Below are 18,397 nucleotides of genomic sequence, written 5' to 3' on the forward strand. Positions count from 1 at the left end.
AAATTCAAGCAGCTGGTCTGCATTAGCTGAAATATGTTCCAGCACAGCGCTAAGACCATGGCTGGACGCCCCATTCCCAAGGTTTTATTAAAGAAGGTTAAAATAGTACACTTTCCAACATAAACTGAGGCTCTGGAAATCTGTTAACTAGAAAAAAAAAGAAAAACTTGTTGTTTTAGACAATTGTTGTTGTGTGCTTTGATTTTCTTTCTTTTAGGCCATTATATCCTGTACAAACCAACCAATCTGAGGAACCACACTGAACATTTCTGTGTGTTGTCAATAATATGGTTTTATTGCAAGTTAAGCTCATAATACACGTATTTTTCTTTGTAGGACATGAAATTGTATTTGGTTGCTTTCAGTTTTCAGGATATATCTTGATTTATCCACATGTTTATTATGGGTAAACAAATTGTGGAACAGCAGAGGGAACTCCCAATATTCGTAAAAGTTTTTTTTTTTTTTTCCAAATGCGACTTAAGGCCCCCATACATCAGAGATTGATTGCAGCAATCGTGCAATTTGCAATCGATTGTGTATAAAAATCTTTCCCTTTTTCAATCGATTGCAGATTGCAGAATTGCCACAATCGATTAAAAAAGGGAAAGATTTTTATACACAATCGATTGCAAATTGCATGATTGCTGCAATCAATCTCTGATGTATGGGGGCCTTGAGAAACCACACTTCCCAGGTTCCTTAAGTTCTTGCTGGTTCCTAGATTTGATCAACCAGTACCTTAATCAGGCTGATATCTCTCCCAGTGACAAATACATTGTCTTATTAATGGCGTTAGATCAAACTTACCAACTCTCACTGATTGTCGTGGAGACTCCCTGAAATGGTAGCAAACTCCATGAAGAGTCTAGCAATCTCCCTGATTGCACTTTACTCCTAGTATGAAGCTTTTTATATAAAAGAAAAACAGAGAGATACACATTCAAATGGGATCATTAGTATAAATTTCCTGCATTGGTTATAAGGCACAATGATCCCTATAGCTACATGCATTTTCGGAAAAGTATCAGTGTGTTTTCATCAACAAGTAGATATTGCTAACTGCTTTGAGGCTCATTTACATGTGGATGTAAGTCAGTATTATGACACGCCTCTCAGATGTAACAATACACGCCCACTTTACCGCGCGGTCATAGGTTTTGCTTTCACAATCTCCCTGAAATGCTTTTTCAAAAGTAGGCAAGTATGTCTTAAATATCACAGGGAAGTATAATATAAAATATGTATATGTATAATATTATATGTATAAATAGCATAATGAATGTAGGATGTGTAATAAGTAAGATATATTACATACAGTGCCTTGCAAAAGTATTCACACCCCTTTTTGCATTTTTCATGTTTTGTTGCCTCACAACCTTTAATTAAAATGGGTTGTTTGAAGTTGTGCATCATTTCATTCACAGAATATGTCTGCAACTGTGAAGTTGTGTTTTTTTTGTTTTTTTTATATTGTGACTCAAATAACATTTAGGACAACATAACAGAAAACTTCAGCGTGCATAACTATTCACCCCCCTAAAGTCAGTACTTTTGTCGAGCCACCTTTTGCGGCAATTACAGCTGCAAGTTGCGAAGTCTCTATGAGCTTGCCACATCTTGCCCCTGGGATTTTTGCCCATTCCTCCGCTTGTGAACAGCAATTTCAAGTCAAAATTGGATTGAGATCTGGGCTTTGACTAGGCCATTCCAACACATTTAAATGTTTCCCCTTAAACCACTCGAGTGTTGCTTTAGCAGTATGCTTCAGGTCATTATCCTGCTGGAAGGTGAACCTCCGTCCCAGTCTCAAATCACAGGCAGACTGAAACAGGTTTTGCTCAAGAATATCCCTGTATTTAGCACCATCCATCTATCCCTCGACTCAAATCAGTTTCCCAGTCCCTGCTGCTGAAAAACATCCCCACAGCATGATGCTGCCACCACCATGTTTCACTGTGGGGATGGAGTTCTTGGGGTGATGGGATAGGTTGGGTTTAGGCCAGACATAGCGTTTTCCTTGGTGGCCGAAAAGTTACATTTTAGTCTCATCTGACCAGAGCACCTTCCTCCATACATTTGGGGAGTCGCCCACATGCCTTTTTGGCAAACTCAAATCGTGTCTTCTTATTTTTATTACTAAGTAATGGCTTTTTTCTGGCCACTCTTCCATAAAGCCCAGCTCTATGGAGTGTACGGCTAATTGTGGTCACATGCACAGATACACCAGTCTCTGCTGTGGAACTCTGCAGCTCCTTCAGGGTTACCTTTTGGTCTCTGTGCTGCCTCTCTAATTAATGCCATCCTTGCCCGGTCTGTGAGTTGCACACAGAATATAGGCATGCCATAGGGGGAGCCAGATGTGTCACACTGACACCAATGAGTAAGGACAGGCTATAGATAGACAGAGACGGCAGCTGATGGTCTGACACTGAGTTCTCAACTGTGTGTATAGTGGCTTCTCTGGTGTCGGGAAAAGGTACCATGTATTGGGCAGCCATGACTGTACACTCCGGGTACATAGTTCCAGCCCTAAGTGGGGTGAATATATTGTGGGCAGTGAGGGAGGTGCCCCTTCAATGCTGGTACCTGTCGGCAGGCGCCTCCATTGTCTCCCATAGTTCTGTCCCTGCTTGGCAGGTTTGTTGTGGTACCATGTTCTTTTCCATTTGATGATGATGGAGTTGATGGTGCTCCGGGAGATCATCAAAGATTTGGATATTTTTTTTATAACCCAACCCAGAATTGTACTTCTCAACAACTTTGTCCCTGACTTGTTTGTAGAGCTCCTTGGTCTTCATGGTATGATGCCTCTTGCTTAGTGGTGTTGCAGCCTCTGGGACCTTTCAGAAAAGGTGTGTTTATACTGACAGATCATGTGACACTTAGATTTCACACAGGTGGACTTCATTTCACTAATTATGTGACTTCTGAAGGTAATTGGTTGCTCCAGAACTTTTGAGGGGCTTCATAGCAAAGGGGGTGATTACATATGCACATGGCAATTTTCAGAATTTTATTTATAAAGATTCTTTTTTATATATATTTTTCTCATTTCACTTCACCAAATTAGACTATTTTGTGCAGATCCATCACATAAAATTCAGATTTAAAATAAAAATGACAGGCTGTAATGTAACAAAAAAGGTAAAAAGCCAATGGGGGTGAATACTTTTGCAAGGCACTGTAGATGTGTTGTATAATATTATATATGTACAGGAAGCATAATGCATTTAGGATGTATAATAACTGTAAGATCTTACAGGGATGTATAACATTATATATGAGTAGGAAGCATAATGCATGTAGGTTGTATAATAAGTGTTAGATATTACATGGCTGTATAAAATAGCTTTTTCCTTCCACCATGTCATTTAGTGGTGACTTCTGGCATATTGAGGTCTCAATGACTGTATGTACAACAGTGTTGATGTTCTGACTCTTGTTTTTCTGTCTTCAGTTGTCACATTATATTCAACATTGGGTGGTCCGGCTATTGCTCATGGACTGGTAGAAAGTGAAGTCACCCATATAATTACCAGCAAGGAGCTCCTACAGTCAAAGTTGAAGGTATTGATCTCCCTTAATGGTGTTTATTAATGCTCCCATTTATTAAGTTATAAATGTGTTTGAAATGTATTATCCTTTGCAGTGTATAATGAAGGAGCAGGAGGAGAGGTGTTGGTTGGCAAGTGCGCTCTCGGGTGACTTAAATAATGAAGTTGTGTTTTGGGTTACATTCAGAATTCTAACAGTAATATTATGTTCAATTAACAAACTCTGAATTCCCTTTCAATGCTAGCCAAACACAAGTGTGTGCTTATTTTTATTTATGTAACTTTTTTGGTATAATTTGCAGAGTTCACGTGGACCACTGTTCATTTTACCTGGACCATTGGTTAATAGCGAGTCTGTGGAAACGCAATTAAAATGATTTCTCTAGTCAGTGTCAATGCTTGTACAACCATAAACGATTTCTGAATTTTAGAATTGGTGTCTGACACCAGTAAATACATTGTTGGTGATTTACTAATTCAGTATTTCATATCTTCACTTGTGCCATTTATGAGAAATCAGGGACTTGGAGATCTCTGGAGTTCACTGTTAATGGGCCAATCAACCTATAAATCTTTAGTGGGCGTATTTTCTAAGCCCAGCGACTATCGAGATTTTCTGTCACTGCTAATCACATCAATGCAAAATCTACTTTCTCCACAACTTATCAAGAAGCGCCACTTATCCCCCACTTAAGCCCCACTTATCTGGGGCAGCTGAGTGATACTAGGTGGCAACCACTTCATTAAAAATAAATAAATAATAATTACTATAACACAGGAAATAATTAAATGTTTAATGTTCTAAGAAAGAAAACCGTATTTTACCTGAATAAAATAGGAAACATAGGAGTGCTGTCCGTATCAAACATTTAATAAAATATCACAATACAACATAAATAACAAATATCCAACGCACACAGTGTTGCATAGCATTGCAACAAAGACGCACATTTGAACGAAAAAGAGGCTCAGCCCAAGCCAAGTCGCACGAGACCTGGCGCACCGAGAATGGCTTTTTGGCGCGGCTGCGGCAATAATGTATGAGGACACAGCTGTAGGTCCCTGAAGTGGGCGGGGCCTGGTGCTCCTCATTATAGATCATAAAGATGATGCCTACACCTGTCCTGCCGTTCTCAAAGGAAGTGGCCTGGATGTGGGAGTATTGCCTAGTCCTTCATGAGTCCAAAGAGTTAGTGAGTCTCCCGGATGTTCCTGGATAGTAGTTAAGTAGAGATCTGGATTTCAAATGGGTGTCTTGCATCAGGTATAGAGCTATTGCAAGGGCACACTGATAATGATGGCTATTTCTACAAGCATGTAGATGCTTGCACCACTACATATGGGTGAATATCCGCATTTAGTTCTGTACGTGTAGTGTGAGGTTAATTGCAGCCAACTAGCGCGTTCTTCTGACTTGACCCCATAGTATTTTGATTGGCAAAGCACAGCAAACGTGCACTGCATACGGTTTAGCTGACCTGCCTGATACGATCCTTTAGGGTAGTTTATTGCAGGGAATTTCAGTAATACAGTTTGGAAATATGTAATGAAGTGTTTATTAAATCGTAAAAACGCAGAACATTAGAAATCCGTTATGTTAAAAAAAAAAAACGCAAATATTATTTGAAATTTGAGGTTTTAATTCGCTTGATTGTACATTTTATGAAGCTAACATTCTACTTATCTATTCTTAGAACTTGCTCCATACAGACACTTTTGACTTAAAGCAAACAAAGGCGCTATGTGTGCTGAGTGTTCAGACTTGGTGGTGCTGTTTTGTTTTGGGCATCGATGTTCTGAGTTGAATGTTTGCCAGTTCTAGCAGCCCATACATACACAAATCCTACTTTGAACTAATGGTTCTTATTCTGGCCAGCATGGTATCTTCATAGCTCTGCTTGTCGTATATTTTGGCATATCACCAGGCTTAAGTATATAATATAGTGTAAACAACAGCTAGGAAATTTTAAACACAAAAAAGTAATGAAATGCTCCATACGAATTACATTCAAGATCACTATATTATAATAATAAGAGCAGGTAATGCTTATAAATAAAGGTGTCAGGTAGTTGTGTATTTTTACTCATGTACAGATGTGTCCTCATACACTATTGCTGCAGTCGTGCCAAACAGCCCTTCTTAGCACGCAAGGTCCCACGTGACTCGGATTGCGCCAAGCATCTTTTTCACCAAAACATGCCTCTTGCTCGCAGACGGATGTGATAAAACCGCTTCATGAGACTGCACTGATTAATTTTATAGGCAACACTTGTATGATGATACAGCGGTCGTGGCTTTTTTCCACGCCAAGTTCTGTTGTGCTCCTGTACAGACTCTGTCACATCCGTTTGCAACCAAGACACCTTTTAGGACACACAAACACATGAAAAAGACACTCTGCGCAAGTTGAGCTGCATGGCATATTGAGGCTAGGTCTATGAGGACCCATCTGTAGACCAGGAATACAAGATTTTAACAGCGAATGCACGCCTTCATTTTAACTATTCTATTTTCTGAGTTGTCAATATACAGGTCTTATATAAATAAATTGTAACAATAAAAAAATACTTGCTAAATATATTACGATGTGCACATATAAAAGCAGCCTTGGGGTACTATGCCTCTGGGTGTCCCGCAACCCAGACAATTAAAATCTAACAATAAAAACAGTGGTAGCGTACCTCTGGCGCTAGTAAAATCGATAGTAAGCAGAGAGGGTAATACTGTACTTTTGTTTGACTGACAATGGTGACCCAGTAGCAGCAGAATCATGCAATATAAAATAGAGAAAAAAAGAAAACAGTAGTGCAATACTGCTATATAAAGGATGATTCCTTATTTATTCAATGAAGATAAAAAAAGGTAATAATAAAACAATTCGCTTAGAAGCCATAATATGACCACAAATAACAGTGTTGAAAAATAAGCTCTTTTAGGAGCACAACATTTGAAATGATAAACACAAATATATTAAAATGTCCGTAGTTATGGACCCGTACCGGAGGTTGATGAAATAAACAGCTTGGTTTTTGCAAGCAGGGGGTTCTGGAATTACCCCTGCATGACTAACTGTTAGAGGTGCCTCTGGATCGGGGTCTGGTTCCACAGCATGCAACAGGCTGACGTGTTTCAAACTATGTTATATTTCAAAGGTGAACTTTATACTGCATGTTTCTGCTGCTGCTACTAGGTCACCATTGCCGGTCAAACAAAAGAACAGTATTACCCTCTTTCTTCTTACTATCGATTTCACTAGCGCCAGAGGTACTCTACCACTGTTTTATTGTTATATAAATAAATGTTTGATAGCTTTTCACTTTATTAAAGCATATAACATTGGTTCTACAGTGCCCATGTAGTGTTCACTCCAGGTCCGGCGGCAGGCAGGGTGCCGGACCTAGAGCAAGGGCATTTCTGAGCGCCCCTTTTTAAGGTGTGCGCGTGCTCGAAAAGGGGGCGTGTCTTTATGACGCATCCTCTTTCCTCACTCTTGGGGGCGTTCCCGGCACTTACGGACATGCCTGGCAGCCCCCAAGCGCCGCTGTCACTGTGCATGCGCCTAGCATCCTTTCACCGGTGGTGACCGCTGCTCTACCGTTTTCCCCACCCGCGGGACACTGCGGCCCGCGGGTGGAGAACAGAACCCGCAGGCTGTTTCAGCGGTGCGCTGTGCAGATGGGCAGGGTGCTTTCTGCCCTTCAGAAATAGGGCAGGGCGCGGCACCCCGCTGAAACAGCCTAGCGGGAACGCTACCAATGCTTGTATTCCTAACATGACTATGAAATTATCAGAAGACTGGCATTATTACACTTGTCCTATACCATGTCTAAGAATTCTGTATTACTTTAATCCACAGGACATCCTTCCTCAGGTCCCTCTGCTAAGGCACATCATACTAGTAGATGGCGGTGGCGGCAGCACACAGCAGGCTGACTTCCCCAGCAATATCACTGTGCACAGTATGGAGGCCGTGCAGGCTCTGGGGGAAAAGCAAGGTAAGTCACGCATAGTTAGCTGCTAATATAAAGTACTGGTAAATTGAAAATGCTCCTTTCGGTTTACAAAACAGCTGCTAATAATCATAAGTACTGTATATGTAAGCTTCAGCTACTTATCAAATTTTTATTGTGTAAGATATGAAAGGGAAGGAAAGATTAGCTCAGAACAGCAGATATGTAAAGTTTATTATTTTTTATTTATTAACAGTTTCTTATATAGCGCAGCATATTCTGTTGCGCTTTACAATTAACACCAAAAAAGCATAGAGCCCATGAGGATGGTGCACACTAGCACCAAAAAGGCATGGAGCCCATGAGGATGGTGCACACTAGCACCGAACACCGAAATGCCCGTTGGGCCAGACCTCTGTTTGACTATTTGCTATTCCATGCCTCACTGATAAATACTTTTGGTAGCCCTGTGGGAGTGTTGCTTGCATTAAAATAAATGTCTATCTCCTTTTGAAAATTGTGGTGTGCTGGTCATTTCTACTTCCAGTTGGGAGTGTGGGTTTCACTTTGGACTGTCAACAACCTATGGCCACGCACCCTCTATTGTGGGGATTTGGTGGATGCAGTACAGTGGCGAGACCTCAGTGGTGGATGCAGTACAGTGGCGAGACCTCGGTGGTGGATGCAGTACAGTGGCGAGACCTCGGTGGTGGATGCAGTACAGTGGCGAGACCTCGGTGGTGGATGCAGTACAGGGGCGAGGCCTCGGTGGGGGATGCAGTACAGGGGCGAGGCCTCGGTGGGGGATGCAGTACAGGGGCGAGGCCTCGGTGGGGGATGCAGTACAGGGGCGAGACCTCGGTGGGGGATGCAGTACAGGGGCGAGACCTCGGTGGGGGATGCAGTACAGGGGCGAGACCTCGGTGGGGGATGCAGTACAGGGGCGAGACCTCGGTGGGGGATGCAGTACAGGGGCGAGACCTCGGTGGGGGATGCAGTACAGGGGCGAGACCTCGGTGGGGGATGCAGTACAGGGGCGAGACCTCGGTGGGGGATGCAGTACAGGGGCGAGACCTCGGTGGGGGATGCAGTACAGGGGCGAGACCTCGGTGGGGGATGCAGTACAGGGGCGAGACCTCGGTGGGGGATGCAGTACAGGGGTCGTGACCTCGGTGGTGGATGTTGCTACAGAAAGCCAGCTCGCCCTCAACTTTAAGGTGTATGACCAGGACAAATCTTATTGCTTGGGCAATTTAGTTTCTGGTCTTCACTAAATGCAGTAATCGCTGTGCGTTCTGGCCTTGAGGGTTAAACATCAGGATGTCCCAGTGCTAAGCTTCCTCACACACAGCAGGAAATCCAGAAGTAAGTGATTAACTTGGTACATCCCACCCATCCCCCTATTATCTTATTGTAGGCTTCTCTTTTCATGTGAACAGATGCAGTCTCAGGGACCCACACATCTGGTACAAATTATATAAAAATAATTAATTCATTTACTGCTTTCGTTCCCAGCACCAACTGGTGCCTGACACGCTTACAGCACATGGTAACGTACTGAATGACGCCAAGGTTTTGGATTCCTCTAAAAGCAGGGAGCTTGTAGTAATAGCAATATATAACAGAGGAACAGGACTACTGCAATCATGCTGATAGCCAATGGGGTGACGGACTGTATATGATATTTATACTTACACAAAAAACACAGTTCCCTTTAGAAGTGATCTGTATTCCCCCATTAATGATTATTGGATATTAGAGGTAAGCCGATAGTGTATCTGCACCTTTTTGGCAAGGTCTAACTTTTTTTATATGTAATGTTATGGCTATGGTTACAAGATTAGCCACGTCACAGACACATGAATTACACAAGCACAATGTTTTGGCTGCTCTATAATTCACATGCATGTTGCGCTGCTCTTTAGGCATGCAGCATATTAATTGCTTCCATGAAGGTTCAATTTTTGTTAAACCTAAAAGTTCATTGTAAGATAGAAACCGCTGTTCTATACACGGATTTGCAGTGTAGTGATAATACCGACAGCCGCTGCTTTTTTTTTTTTTTTTTTTGCTATTCTGCATCTGTCATTTTCAAACTTTAGTCGTCCAGGATTTTCTGATGGCAGCGACCATCCTCTTTGGCAAGCAGCAAATATTATCCACCCAGCACTGTTAGATTGCCTGTGTAACCTGCCACATCAGGGATGCATGCTTCTGCCAGGTCTGCACCAAATCTACCCAAAGCCTCAATTCTAAATTGTTGTGCAAGTTATTCTGCCCATCAAAGCAACAGTGTTTTTCCTGGTGTACCCCTGTATATTAGTCTTTCTCGTCTGATTTAATCTTAGGTGTTTTTTTTTATTTCTTTAAAAGTGTATTGGTTCTAAAGTGGCCTGTACATATATTGTAAATGGGAGCTGCTTCTTGTTGAGCCCTTTATTATTCAGTTTGCCATGCAGGACTGTGTGTGTAGCGTGTGGCTAGCCCAGTTAGACATTTTATAGCTACATATACTTTCCCACAGGAGAACGTTTACCTTTTACTGAATTTGTACAATCGTAATATAAACATTGTTGAGTCTTTCATGAATGACATTTGCCAATGCTGTTCCATAGTAAACAAACGGTGCCCGCCACTGCCACATGATATCGCTGTCATCATGTACACCAGTGGCTCTACTGGCATACCCAAAGGAGTGATGATCTCTCACAGCAATATAATAGCTGGCATAACCGGGATGGCACAGAGGATCACAAACTTGGGGTAAGTTCTGATGACCGTAGCTCTTGTCTCACACACACTTTGTCTCACACACACTTAACTATTTTGTGTTACTTTTACAGCAAAATAGTTTTGTTTGATTTAAGGGTTCTCTAGTTTAACTTCACACTCCCCAACCGAATTTGTGGTACTCTAGGCTGGGATGCAGTCAGGAAGCTGACTGTCAAAATGCCGACTGTCAAATCCCGGCAAGGTACTAATGACAGGCGTCGAAATCCCGACGCCTGTCATTAGACCTACACCGGGAGCCCGACACCCGACATACCGAACGAAAATAAGCCGGACGTGGACAGCCGCGGTGGGGAGGGTTAGGTTTTAGAGCTCCCGGAGGGACTTGGGGTTAGGCACTCTCACCTTGGGGGGTTAGGTTTAATCTAGGGGGAGGGGGAGTTAGGGTTAGGCAGCCCCGGGGGGGACGTTTATGGTTAGGCACTCCCCCGGGAGACTTAGGTTTAGGCTGTGGGGAAGGGGGGGTTAGGTTTAGGCACTAGGGAGGGAGGTAAGAGTTAGGCACCCCTAAAGGAGGGTTAGGGGGGGTGGGAGTAGGGTTAGTAAATACTTACCTTTTGGAGCTGTCGGGATCTTCACTGCTGCCGGGCTTCCGTCGTCGGAATTTGAATGCAGTATTTCATACCAATCCCCTCCACGCTTGCCTATATGGCAATTCAGGGCTGATTTAGCAGTGTATAGACACTGTACACCACTATGCTCCAGCTTTACAGGTTGATGTGTCTGCAGACTCTTGTTTCCATGTAGGTTCCCTGTCATAGTAATACATGTGATACCAGAATGTAGTGTAACCTAGCTTGTTAGTGTTCTATGAAATGTAGCACAATACTAAATATTAGGGTGGCGGTAGACCAAAGCGGAAAACGACATTGAAACCCATTAACTACTGGATGAGTGTGCAGCTTACTAGTGTTCCAGATCTAGGACTTGGAGCTGCTCGCTCAGCACTGAATGGCCAAACAATCATTTGGTACGGAGACAAAAAAAGAGTGGAGGGATGGTAACATTTCTCTTTAGCTCAGACCTCCTTAAATCATACTTTCCTACTTTTGAAAAAGCATGTCAGGGAGATTGTGATTGCAACACCTATGAGCGCGGCGGTAAAGTGGGCGTGTACGGCTACATCTGAGAGGCGTGTAAATGTAAATGAGCCCCAAAGCAGTTAGTAAGATCTACTTGATGATGAAAACACACTGATACTTTTCATAAAATGTATGTAGCCATAGGGATCATTGTGCTGTATAACCCATGTAAGTAAATTATACTAATCCCATTAGAATGTATAGATCTGTTGTGTTTTTTTATATAACCGCTACATAATGGGGTAAGGTGCAATCAGGGAGATTGCTACTATTTCAGGGAATTGGAAGGTATGCCTTAAAATAAAGTGCTACAGGGATGCAGCCCTCCCAAATATAACCCGTTTTTCTACGTGGCTTCAGGTACGTAAAAATAAAAAACAGCTAGTTTCCAAATGTGCCCCTGCAGCACAGAATCTACTTTGTGATACTGAGTGCTAATTATTACAGGACGGTATTGGTCTATATGTCAAGATTGCATTGTTTGTCTTGTGCCAGAGTTGCCCTCAGTTGGGAGATTCCAGGGGGGGAGGGGGGGTTTGTGTGATCCTAGATAAAGGAAAACCGGGTGTATGTGTGCTCCTGTTTTGTGGGATTAATGGGGTGGGAAGTCTCTCTCTCTCTCTCTCTCTCTCTCTCTCTCTCTCTCTCTCTCTCTCTCTCTCTCTCTCTCTCTCTCTCTCTCTCTCTCTCTCTCAATATGTACATGAGGATGAAAGAGGCTAGCGCACGCAGGGGGGGGGGGGTTTTCTGAGTACCTAGAAACACCCCCTGACAAGGGAAGGAATGAATAGGGAATATAATTGCTTAATTGTTTGTGTTGTCCTGGTCGGAGTCTGAGATACACACTATCTCTGTTTATGTGCAGCTGGGGTTAAAATATGACCTGTGTACCAGCATGCAGTTTGGAGCCTCCACTGTGTGAAGTGACAACAGTGGAAGTTCCTATCCACATAACATTATCTCCTTCTCCCTGTCCAAAAGAACAATCTGCTTTTTGGTCATGATAGTCTATGCATGGAATATATATATATATATATATATATATATATATATATATATATATATATATATATATATATATATATATATATTTAGTTTTTTTTTAATTCAACCGTTTGGAAACCCCCCTTTAAAATTCCTGCGTTTGCCCCTGGCCAGGGAGCAGGTGGAAACGTTTGCTACTCACTTTAGCACATTACGTAATGTTATATTTTAAAATTTTTCTTTTTACGGATAGGTTTGTGATAAAACATTTGGTTAATACATATGCTCTCCATGTTTGAATCTCTGCTCTAAACTGTACATGTGTAGTTGCAGAATGTAGGAAGATTTATTTTTTTTAAACCAGAAGGTCCCAAGAATAAGAGGAGACTGATGGGCAGTATAGGAAATAGGAACATTAAGTGCTTGGGGCACACAGGAATTTTGCAAATATTTATCATTACAAATGTGTAAAGGATAATAATAAATAGCCATAAATTCTGCAAGTATAAAATGTTAAGCAATGTAATGGGCAAACCAGGTTTTATTATTAATTATCCCTTTTGAAGTCTACATATGTCTGTTATTGAATAAACTTTTTTGTTGCAGAGAGACCGATCTGTACATCGGTTACTTACCTTTGGCCCATGTGTTGGAGCTGAGTGCAGAATTGGTTTGCCTCTCTCGTGGCTGCGGCGTGGGCTATTCTTCACCACAGACGCTCTCAGATCAGGTAAGTCATCTGGAATAGACTAATACTTGGCCAAAACCAACATTCATGTTCAAGTTCTGCTTATTCTAAAATACAAGACCGAATTCCCAAATCTGTGTCATTATTCCTATTACTTGTAAAACCGTAAAATTTTCGCAATTTATGTATCCGTTTCCAATTTAATGTATTATAAGGCTAGTCCTTCTTCACATTTCCAAATGACAAATGCGGAAGGACCAGATGAATAGGGCTCTAGTCCATTTCTCTTGTGGTTTGCAAACCATAGGAGTTGCTTTGTTCAGCTGGTTCATGCAGTAGCAGCTGTGGGCTGGAAGAGTTGCATGCAGACCCTAGCTTATTCGGGATATTCGCTTATAGGACTGTTCCCTGTTTCAGGCAAAGGGCAAGGTGTGATGAACTAAAATAGAGGTTTGAGACATGAGGCACATCTACCGGTGTTCAAACATGCTGCAAATAGCCCTTCTTATACTTAATTGGCAAATTGTAGCAGTGTACTTGGGGTCTGATTCAGAGTTGTACCTAATGCCGATGTTTTCGCAAATAGAGCTATTTGTTTGTTTGAATGGCACTGCACATGTGTCGAGGTACATTACCATAGTCACACGCTGCAAGTCTTCATTCACACTGAGATTGACGGTGTTTGGCAGAGGCAACGGGAAGTGACCGCTAAAAACGCAGGCGTGTCTCGACCATTTTGGGGAGGGGTGTCACATCCTCCATCTGCGATCCCATACGCATGAAACAGGGTTCCGGTGTCTGTTACAGCGGCCATTCTGAGTGACCATAGATTCACTTCAGGAGTGGATATTTGCATGATCTGCGTCCGATGCTGCATAGATGTATGCCGTTGCAGACCGCTCCAGGGGACGTCTCCGTAGAAGTCCCGATGGCTGTTAGCATATTATCGCAAATCCTCAGCTGAAATAAATGCAGCTGCGGCAGCAATAGCGTACAACTCTGAATCAGGCCCTATGTGTTTAAAAAGACTGCTGGTGTGATCGGCAATAAATACAGATGGACAGTGCGCACATCTGACCATGTGTGCTGTCATCTGCCACCTGTGATCATACTCGCCAATGGATTTCAACGTTTAGACAGCGCATCAAACAGCTGGATCTGTTAGATGTAACCAGGTGTTTGTACGTGTGTGGCTGAATCTTCAGTTTGGGCTGCCAGTACCTGTGCACAATCTGCTTAGCAGAGTAGATTTTATATTCAATTTTTAGTGTAACTTGGTGGCTCTCACCGATGTGCAAGTACACTATTTACCAGTGAGACCAGACTGGTATGTACTTATTAGAAGAGAAAAAACATAATTTGTGTTAGTGCACTTTCCTGTGTTGTGTTTTGGTTTGGGAAATATCCGCTTGTTCCTACATCTCCTAGTTATGTTGGACAGCAATGTGTTATGTAACCTGGGACCCTTCAATCTAATCTCTATATTTGGCAATTGTTTACAGAAACAATGTATAGAATACAGGAACATTGGGTTCCACTGTTCTAGTATGAGAGAGAAGAATGCTATGATGCACTTTACCTAGAGAAACGTGATGAGTAATGTGCCTTTCTGACATGCACGTGCTCTGTGTGTATAACCTTTATAAGGAGGGAACACTGAAATGACGCAAACCATTTACAACTTGCTGCCTATATTTTCTTTATGCTCAGCAGCTGTCGTCCTTTTGTATACACCTGACTTTGTAATGCCTTAACGGCTAAAACATTTTTTGTATCTTTCAGTCCACTAAAATAAAGAGAGGAAGTAAAGGTGATGCTTCAGAGCTTCAGCCAACCCTGATGGCCGCTGTCCCTGTAAGTAGTGCTTAAAAAAAACCAATGTTCCCTCCTACTTACTGTAAGCTAGCTGTCCTGACGTTAGAGGGACTGACTCAGTGCTCAAGTCTGTAGGACAATGTGTGAAGAGCTGCAGGTACAAATATTTACAGATATTTCCTACAAGCTTTTGTGATGAGTGACCGTACCACGGAGCGGGCATCAGATGGCTCTTATGTAGGGTCTACCCCTCCCCAGTCACAAGTTACTAGCGTTTTTGTTTTGTTTTTTCTTTTCAGAAAAGAATATAGATGACTGACTTTTAACTCCTCAAACTTCATTACAGTTCTGAAATAAAAATGACTTCATTAGTAAGGTTTACAGACACAGGAAAAGCAAGGATCTTGCACTGTACTCAATAAAGCAGCAATTACTACTAAGAACATACTAAAGAATATATTGGAGGCATCCTGTTTCATATGGAAATTAAATATTTATTACAACAATTAAATATATCTTAGATAAAAGTATGCAGAAAGTTTTTGTAATTAACTTCTATATGTTGGCGTTTATGCTGCTAACAATTCTTTACTGTGTGTTTAGACTTTGCATGTGTAGCTCCTGACTGAAAGTATTTGTTTATAGCTATATGGTATGGGGACGTTCATTTCAGCATTTGTCTACTTACTATGATATTAGTTTGTGACTTCCTTTATATTTCTAGGAAATCATGGATCGCATTTATAAGAATGTTATGAGCAAAGTGGCCACCATGAGTCCGGTTCAGAGAGGTCTTTTCTCCCTTGCGTACAACTACAAAATGAAGCAGATCTCTAAAGGGGCCAGAACTCCGCTGTGTGACAGGTATACCATCCTAGTGTCATGTTACATGCCGTAATCTGAACATGTTAGATAACCATTGTCAGGCATATAAAAAAAGCTTTCCGTCTCTTTAAATCAGGGGGAACACCCCATCATGGCTTGCTTGTGGTGACCGAAGGAGCTGGCACTTAGACTAGTATCACTTTAAGACAGAAGCTTCTCCGCTCTGCAACCCCTGGTGATCAGTGTGTTTTTAAGCACACTGGGAGCTTGGCTTGTTTGTAGCGGGTGCCTTTTGGTGTGTTTATTCAGTATTTGGAATGCTTGGACGTGGATTCGCTTGCTGAGACTTTGGGGCCTTTTAAGCGTAAGAAAAAGAGGGTGGTTACGTTTCCATCCTCTTCGGATCTCTCTGATTTAATTAAGGAGGTTTGGAATGCTCCGGATATGAGTTTTACCATTCCATTTCTCTATCACACACAAAAATGAGAGCAGTCTCCTAGGGAGGACGCTTCAGGGCCACAGTTTACCAATACCACCACGCTTCTGGTCTTTTTCGAACCCATTAAACAAAAAAAGCTAGAATGTTGCCTAAGGTCTTTTTTGTAAGCAAGGGCATGTCTTTTCGGCCCTTGCTAACTAAGGCATGGCATGGGTGGATAGAGCTCTGGAACATTGATCGGACCAGCTGCTTGCTGAACTTCAAGCGAATTCTTCCAAGGAGGATCTGCTGGATTTAGCAGAATAACTACGGGGTACTGCGAAATATGTCTGTGAAGCGGCCCAGGGTCACTGCAAAGGCAATATGTGCCAGATGGGCTTTAAGGTTGCGCTCCTATGCCACAGACTCGAAGTTCAAGTGCCCCCTTGAGGTGCTTTCCTTTGAGGGCAGTGTTCTTTTTGGGCCAGAGTTGGGCACAGTAATTGTGTTAGTCACGAGTATCACGGTATCTGCGTTAAAAGCCAAGGGCCCTCTGTTCTGTTCTTTTCATCCTTTTTTTCGGTGCGGTGCAGGGCGGGGACCAGTGGGCAGACTTCTAGAGGTAGGCCATTTCTTGGTAGGGACTTGACGCAGCGAGGTAGTTCAAACTGGTCGGGTAGGTGCTCAGGGCCTAAGGTACCTAAGAAGCACTTCTGCCTGCTGGGGTAACTTCCCACCTGTTTAGGTCTGAAGTGTGAGGTCAGCTTCACTTCAGAGACACGTTGATGAGGTCCTCTAAGTACTGCTTGGTGTTAGAGATCATTCAGGTGAGTTATGTCATAGACTTCAGGGGTCCCCCATCCAGGGAATTTTTCCTCTAAAACGTTCCCACAGGACAACGTGAGAAAGGCAGCTTTGGACCTGGCAGGCAGTGTGATTGGATTCTGAATTTCAAGAAGTACCATCTGGTTCCCTAACAACGTTTGCGGATTCTGGGCTTGATCTTCAACACCAGTCTTCAAAGGTCTGTTCCCTTCAGGCTTTAGTCAGGATGGTTCTAGCCCCGGACTGTCCGTCTGTACTGTTATGCATACAGTTATTGGGGAAGTTGGTCTTTACTTTCAAGGCCATCCAGTATGCCAGGTACCACTCTTGAGTTGGTCAGGGTCCAACTATCAACTGGGGTCTTAGCTGATCAGCCACTTTTTGTGCATGCCTCAGTCACTTAATTGTTCATTGTTTACTGAGAATCGCAGCAAGGGCAGGTCTCTGGATACTTTTTCTGGGTCATTGTAAACACAGATTCAGCCTTTCAGGTTTGGGGGGGGGGGGGGGGGGCAGTGACCCTGCTCCTTTGCCTGCAGGGTTTTTGGTCTGCACAGAAGTCTTCCCTTCCCATCAATGTTTTGAATCTCTGGGCCATCTACCTTGCGTTGACTGAGGCTCTGTAAGTTCTTGCAAGGTGCCTGGTCCGTACAATGCCATGGCGGTGGCATATGTCAACCATCAAGGGGGCGCCCTGAGCACCAAGACAATGGCAGCGCAGATATTGTCTTGGATAGAGGCATTTGTGATAGCACTCTCTGCAGTGTTTATACCAAGGGTAGACAATTGGGAGGCTTTCTCAGAAGGAATGCAGCCCTGCCTGTAGCGTGCTCTCTACATCCAGCAACCTTCAACCAATTTGGTTCAGAAATGGGGTCTTTCTCATGGCCTCACAACACAATTGCAAGGTTCCTTGGTTTTGTACACAGTCTAGAGACCCGCGCGCCTTTGCAGTGGATGACACTTCCGTGAATGATCAGTCTGAGGTATGTCTTTCCCCTGTTGCTATGTACAGACCATGTTGCGAGCTAGAAACCCTGTTTCGGCTAGGAACTACCAAAAAGTGTTGAAGTTTTGCATTGTGTGGTGTAAAAAGAAAAGGGTTCTATACTTCTGTTTCTTCATTACTGATTACTTGCATTCCTTCAGGATGGTTTGGGGGTGGGGCTACACCCACTTTTCCTGAAAGTGCAAGCTTCTGCGCTTTCCATTGTTTTCCCTGAGCCGGTTTGCTCTTCTTTTGTAGTTTTGTACTTTTTTTTTTTTTTTTTTTTTTTACAGGTAGTTTTATATGTTCAGCCTCCTTTTGTCCCTCCAGTGGCTCCATGGACTCTGAATCTTGTAGTGTCAGCCCTCCATTCGAGCATTTGGCTCTTAGGTGAACAGATTCTCTCCTGATGCTTTATGATATGTATAAGTGTGGTTGGCAGGCAGGAAAGTAGACTATTGTGAGTTAGACCTA

The 18,397-nt window shown here is 42.8% G+C and overlaps 1 protein-coding gene across 1 annotated transcript in view; it reads left to right on the plus strand.

Moving 5' to 3' along the window:
- Positions 1 to 18,397, plus strand: part of ACSL3 (acyl-CoA synthetase long chain family member 3) — a 111,046-nt gene that overhangs the window by 80,056 nt on the left and 12,593 nt on the right. The window contains exons 4-9 of the mRNA XM_088479181.1: positions 3,461 to 3,570; positions 7,415 to 7,553; positions 10,124 to 10,271; positions 12,971 to 13,094; positions 14,835 to 14,906; positions 15,592 to 15,731. Of these exons, the coding sequence (XP_088335307.1) occupies positions 3,461 to 3,570; positions 7,415 to 7,553; positions 10,124 to 10,271; positions 12,971 to 13,094; positions 14,835 to 14,906; positions 15,592 to 15,731 (733 nt within the window). The remainder of the gene's footprint in view (positions 1 to 3,460; positions 3,571 to 7,414; positions 7,554 to 10,123; positions 10,272 to 12,970; positions 13,095 to 14,834; positions 14,907 to 15,591; positions 15,732 to 18,397) is intronic.

Source organism: Taudactylus pleione, unplaced genomic scaffold, assembly GCF_031769625.1.
Source record: "Taudactylus pleione unplaced genomic scaffold, aTauple2 ptg000229l, whole genome shotgun sequence".
In the NCBI taxonomy this organism is placed as follows: Eukaryota; Metazoa; Chordata; class Amphibia; order Anura; family Myobatrachidae; genus Taudactylus; species Taudactylus pleione.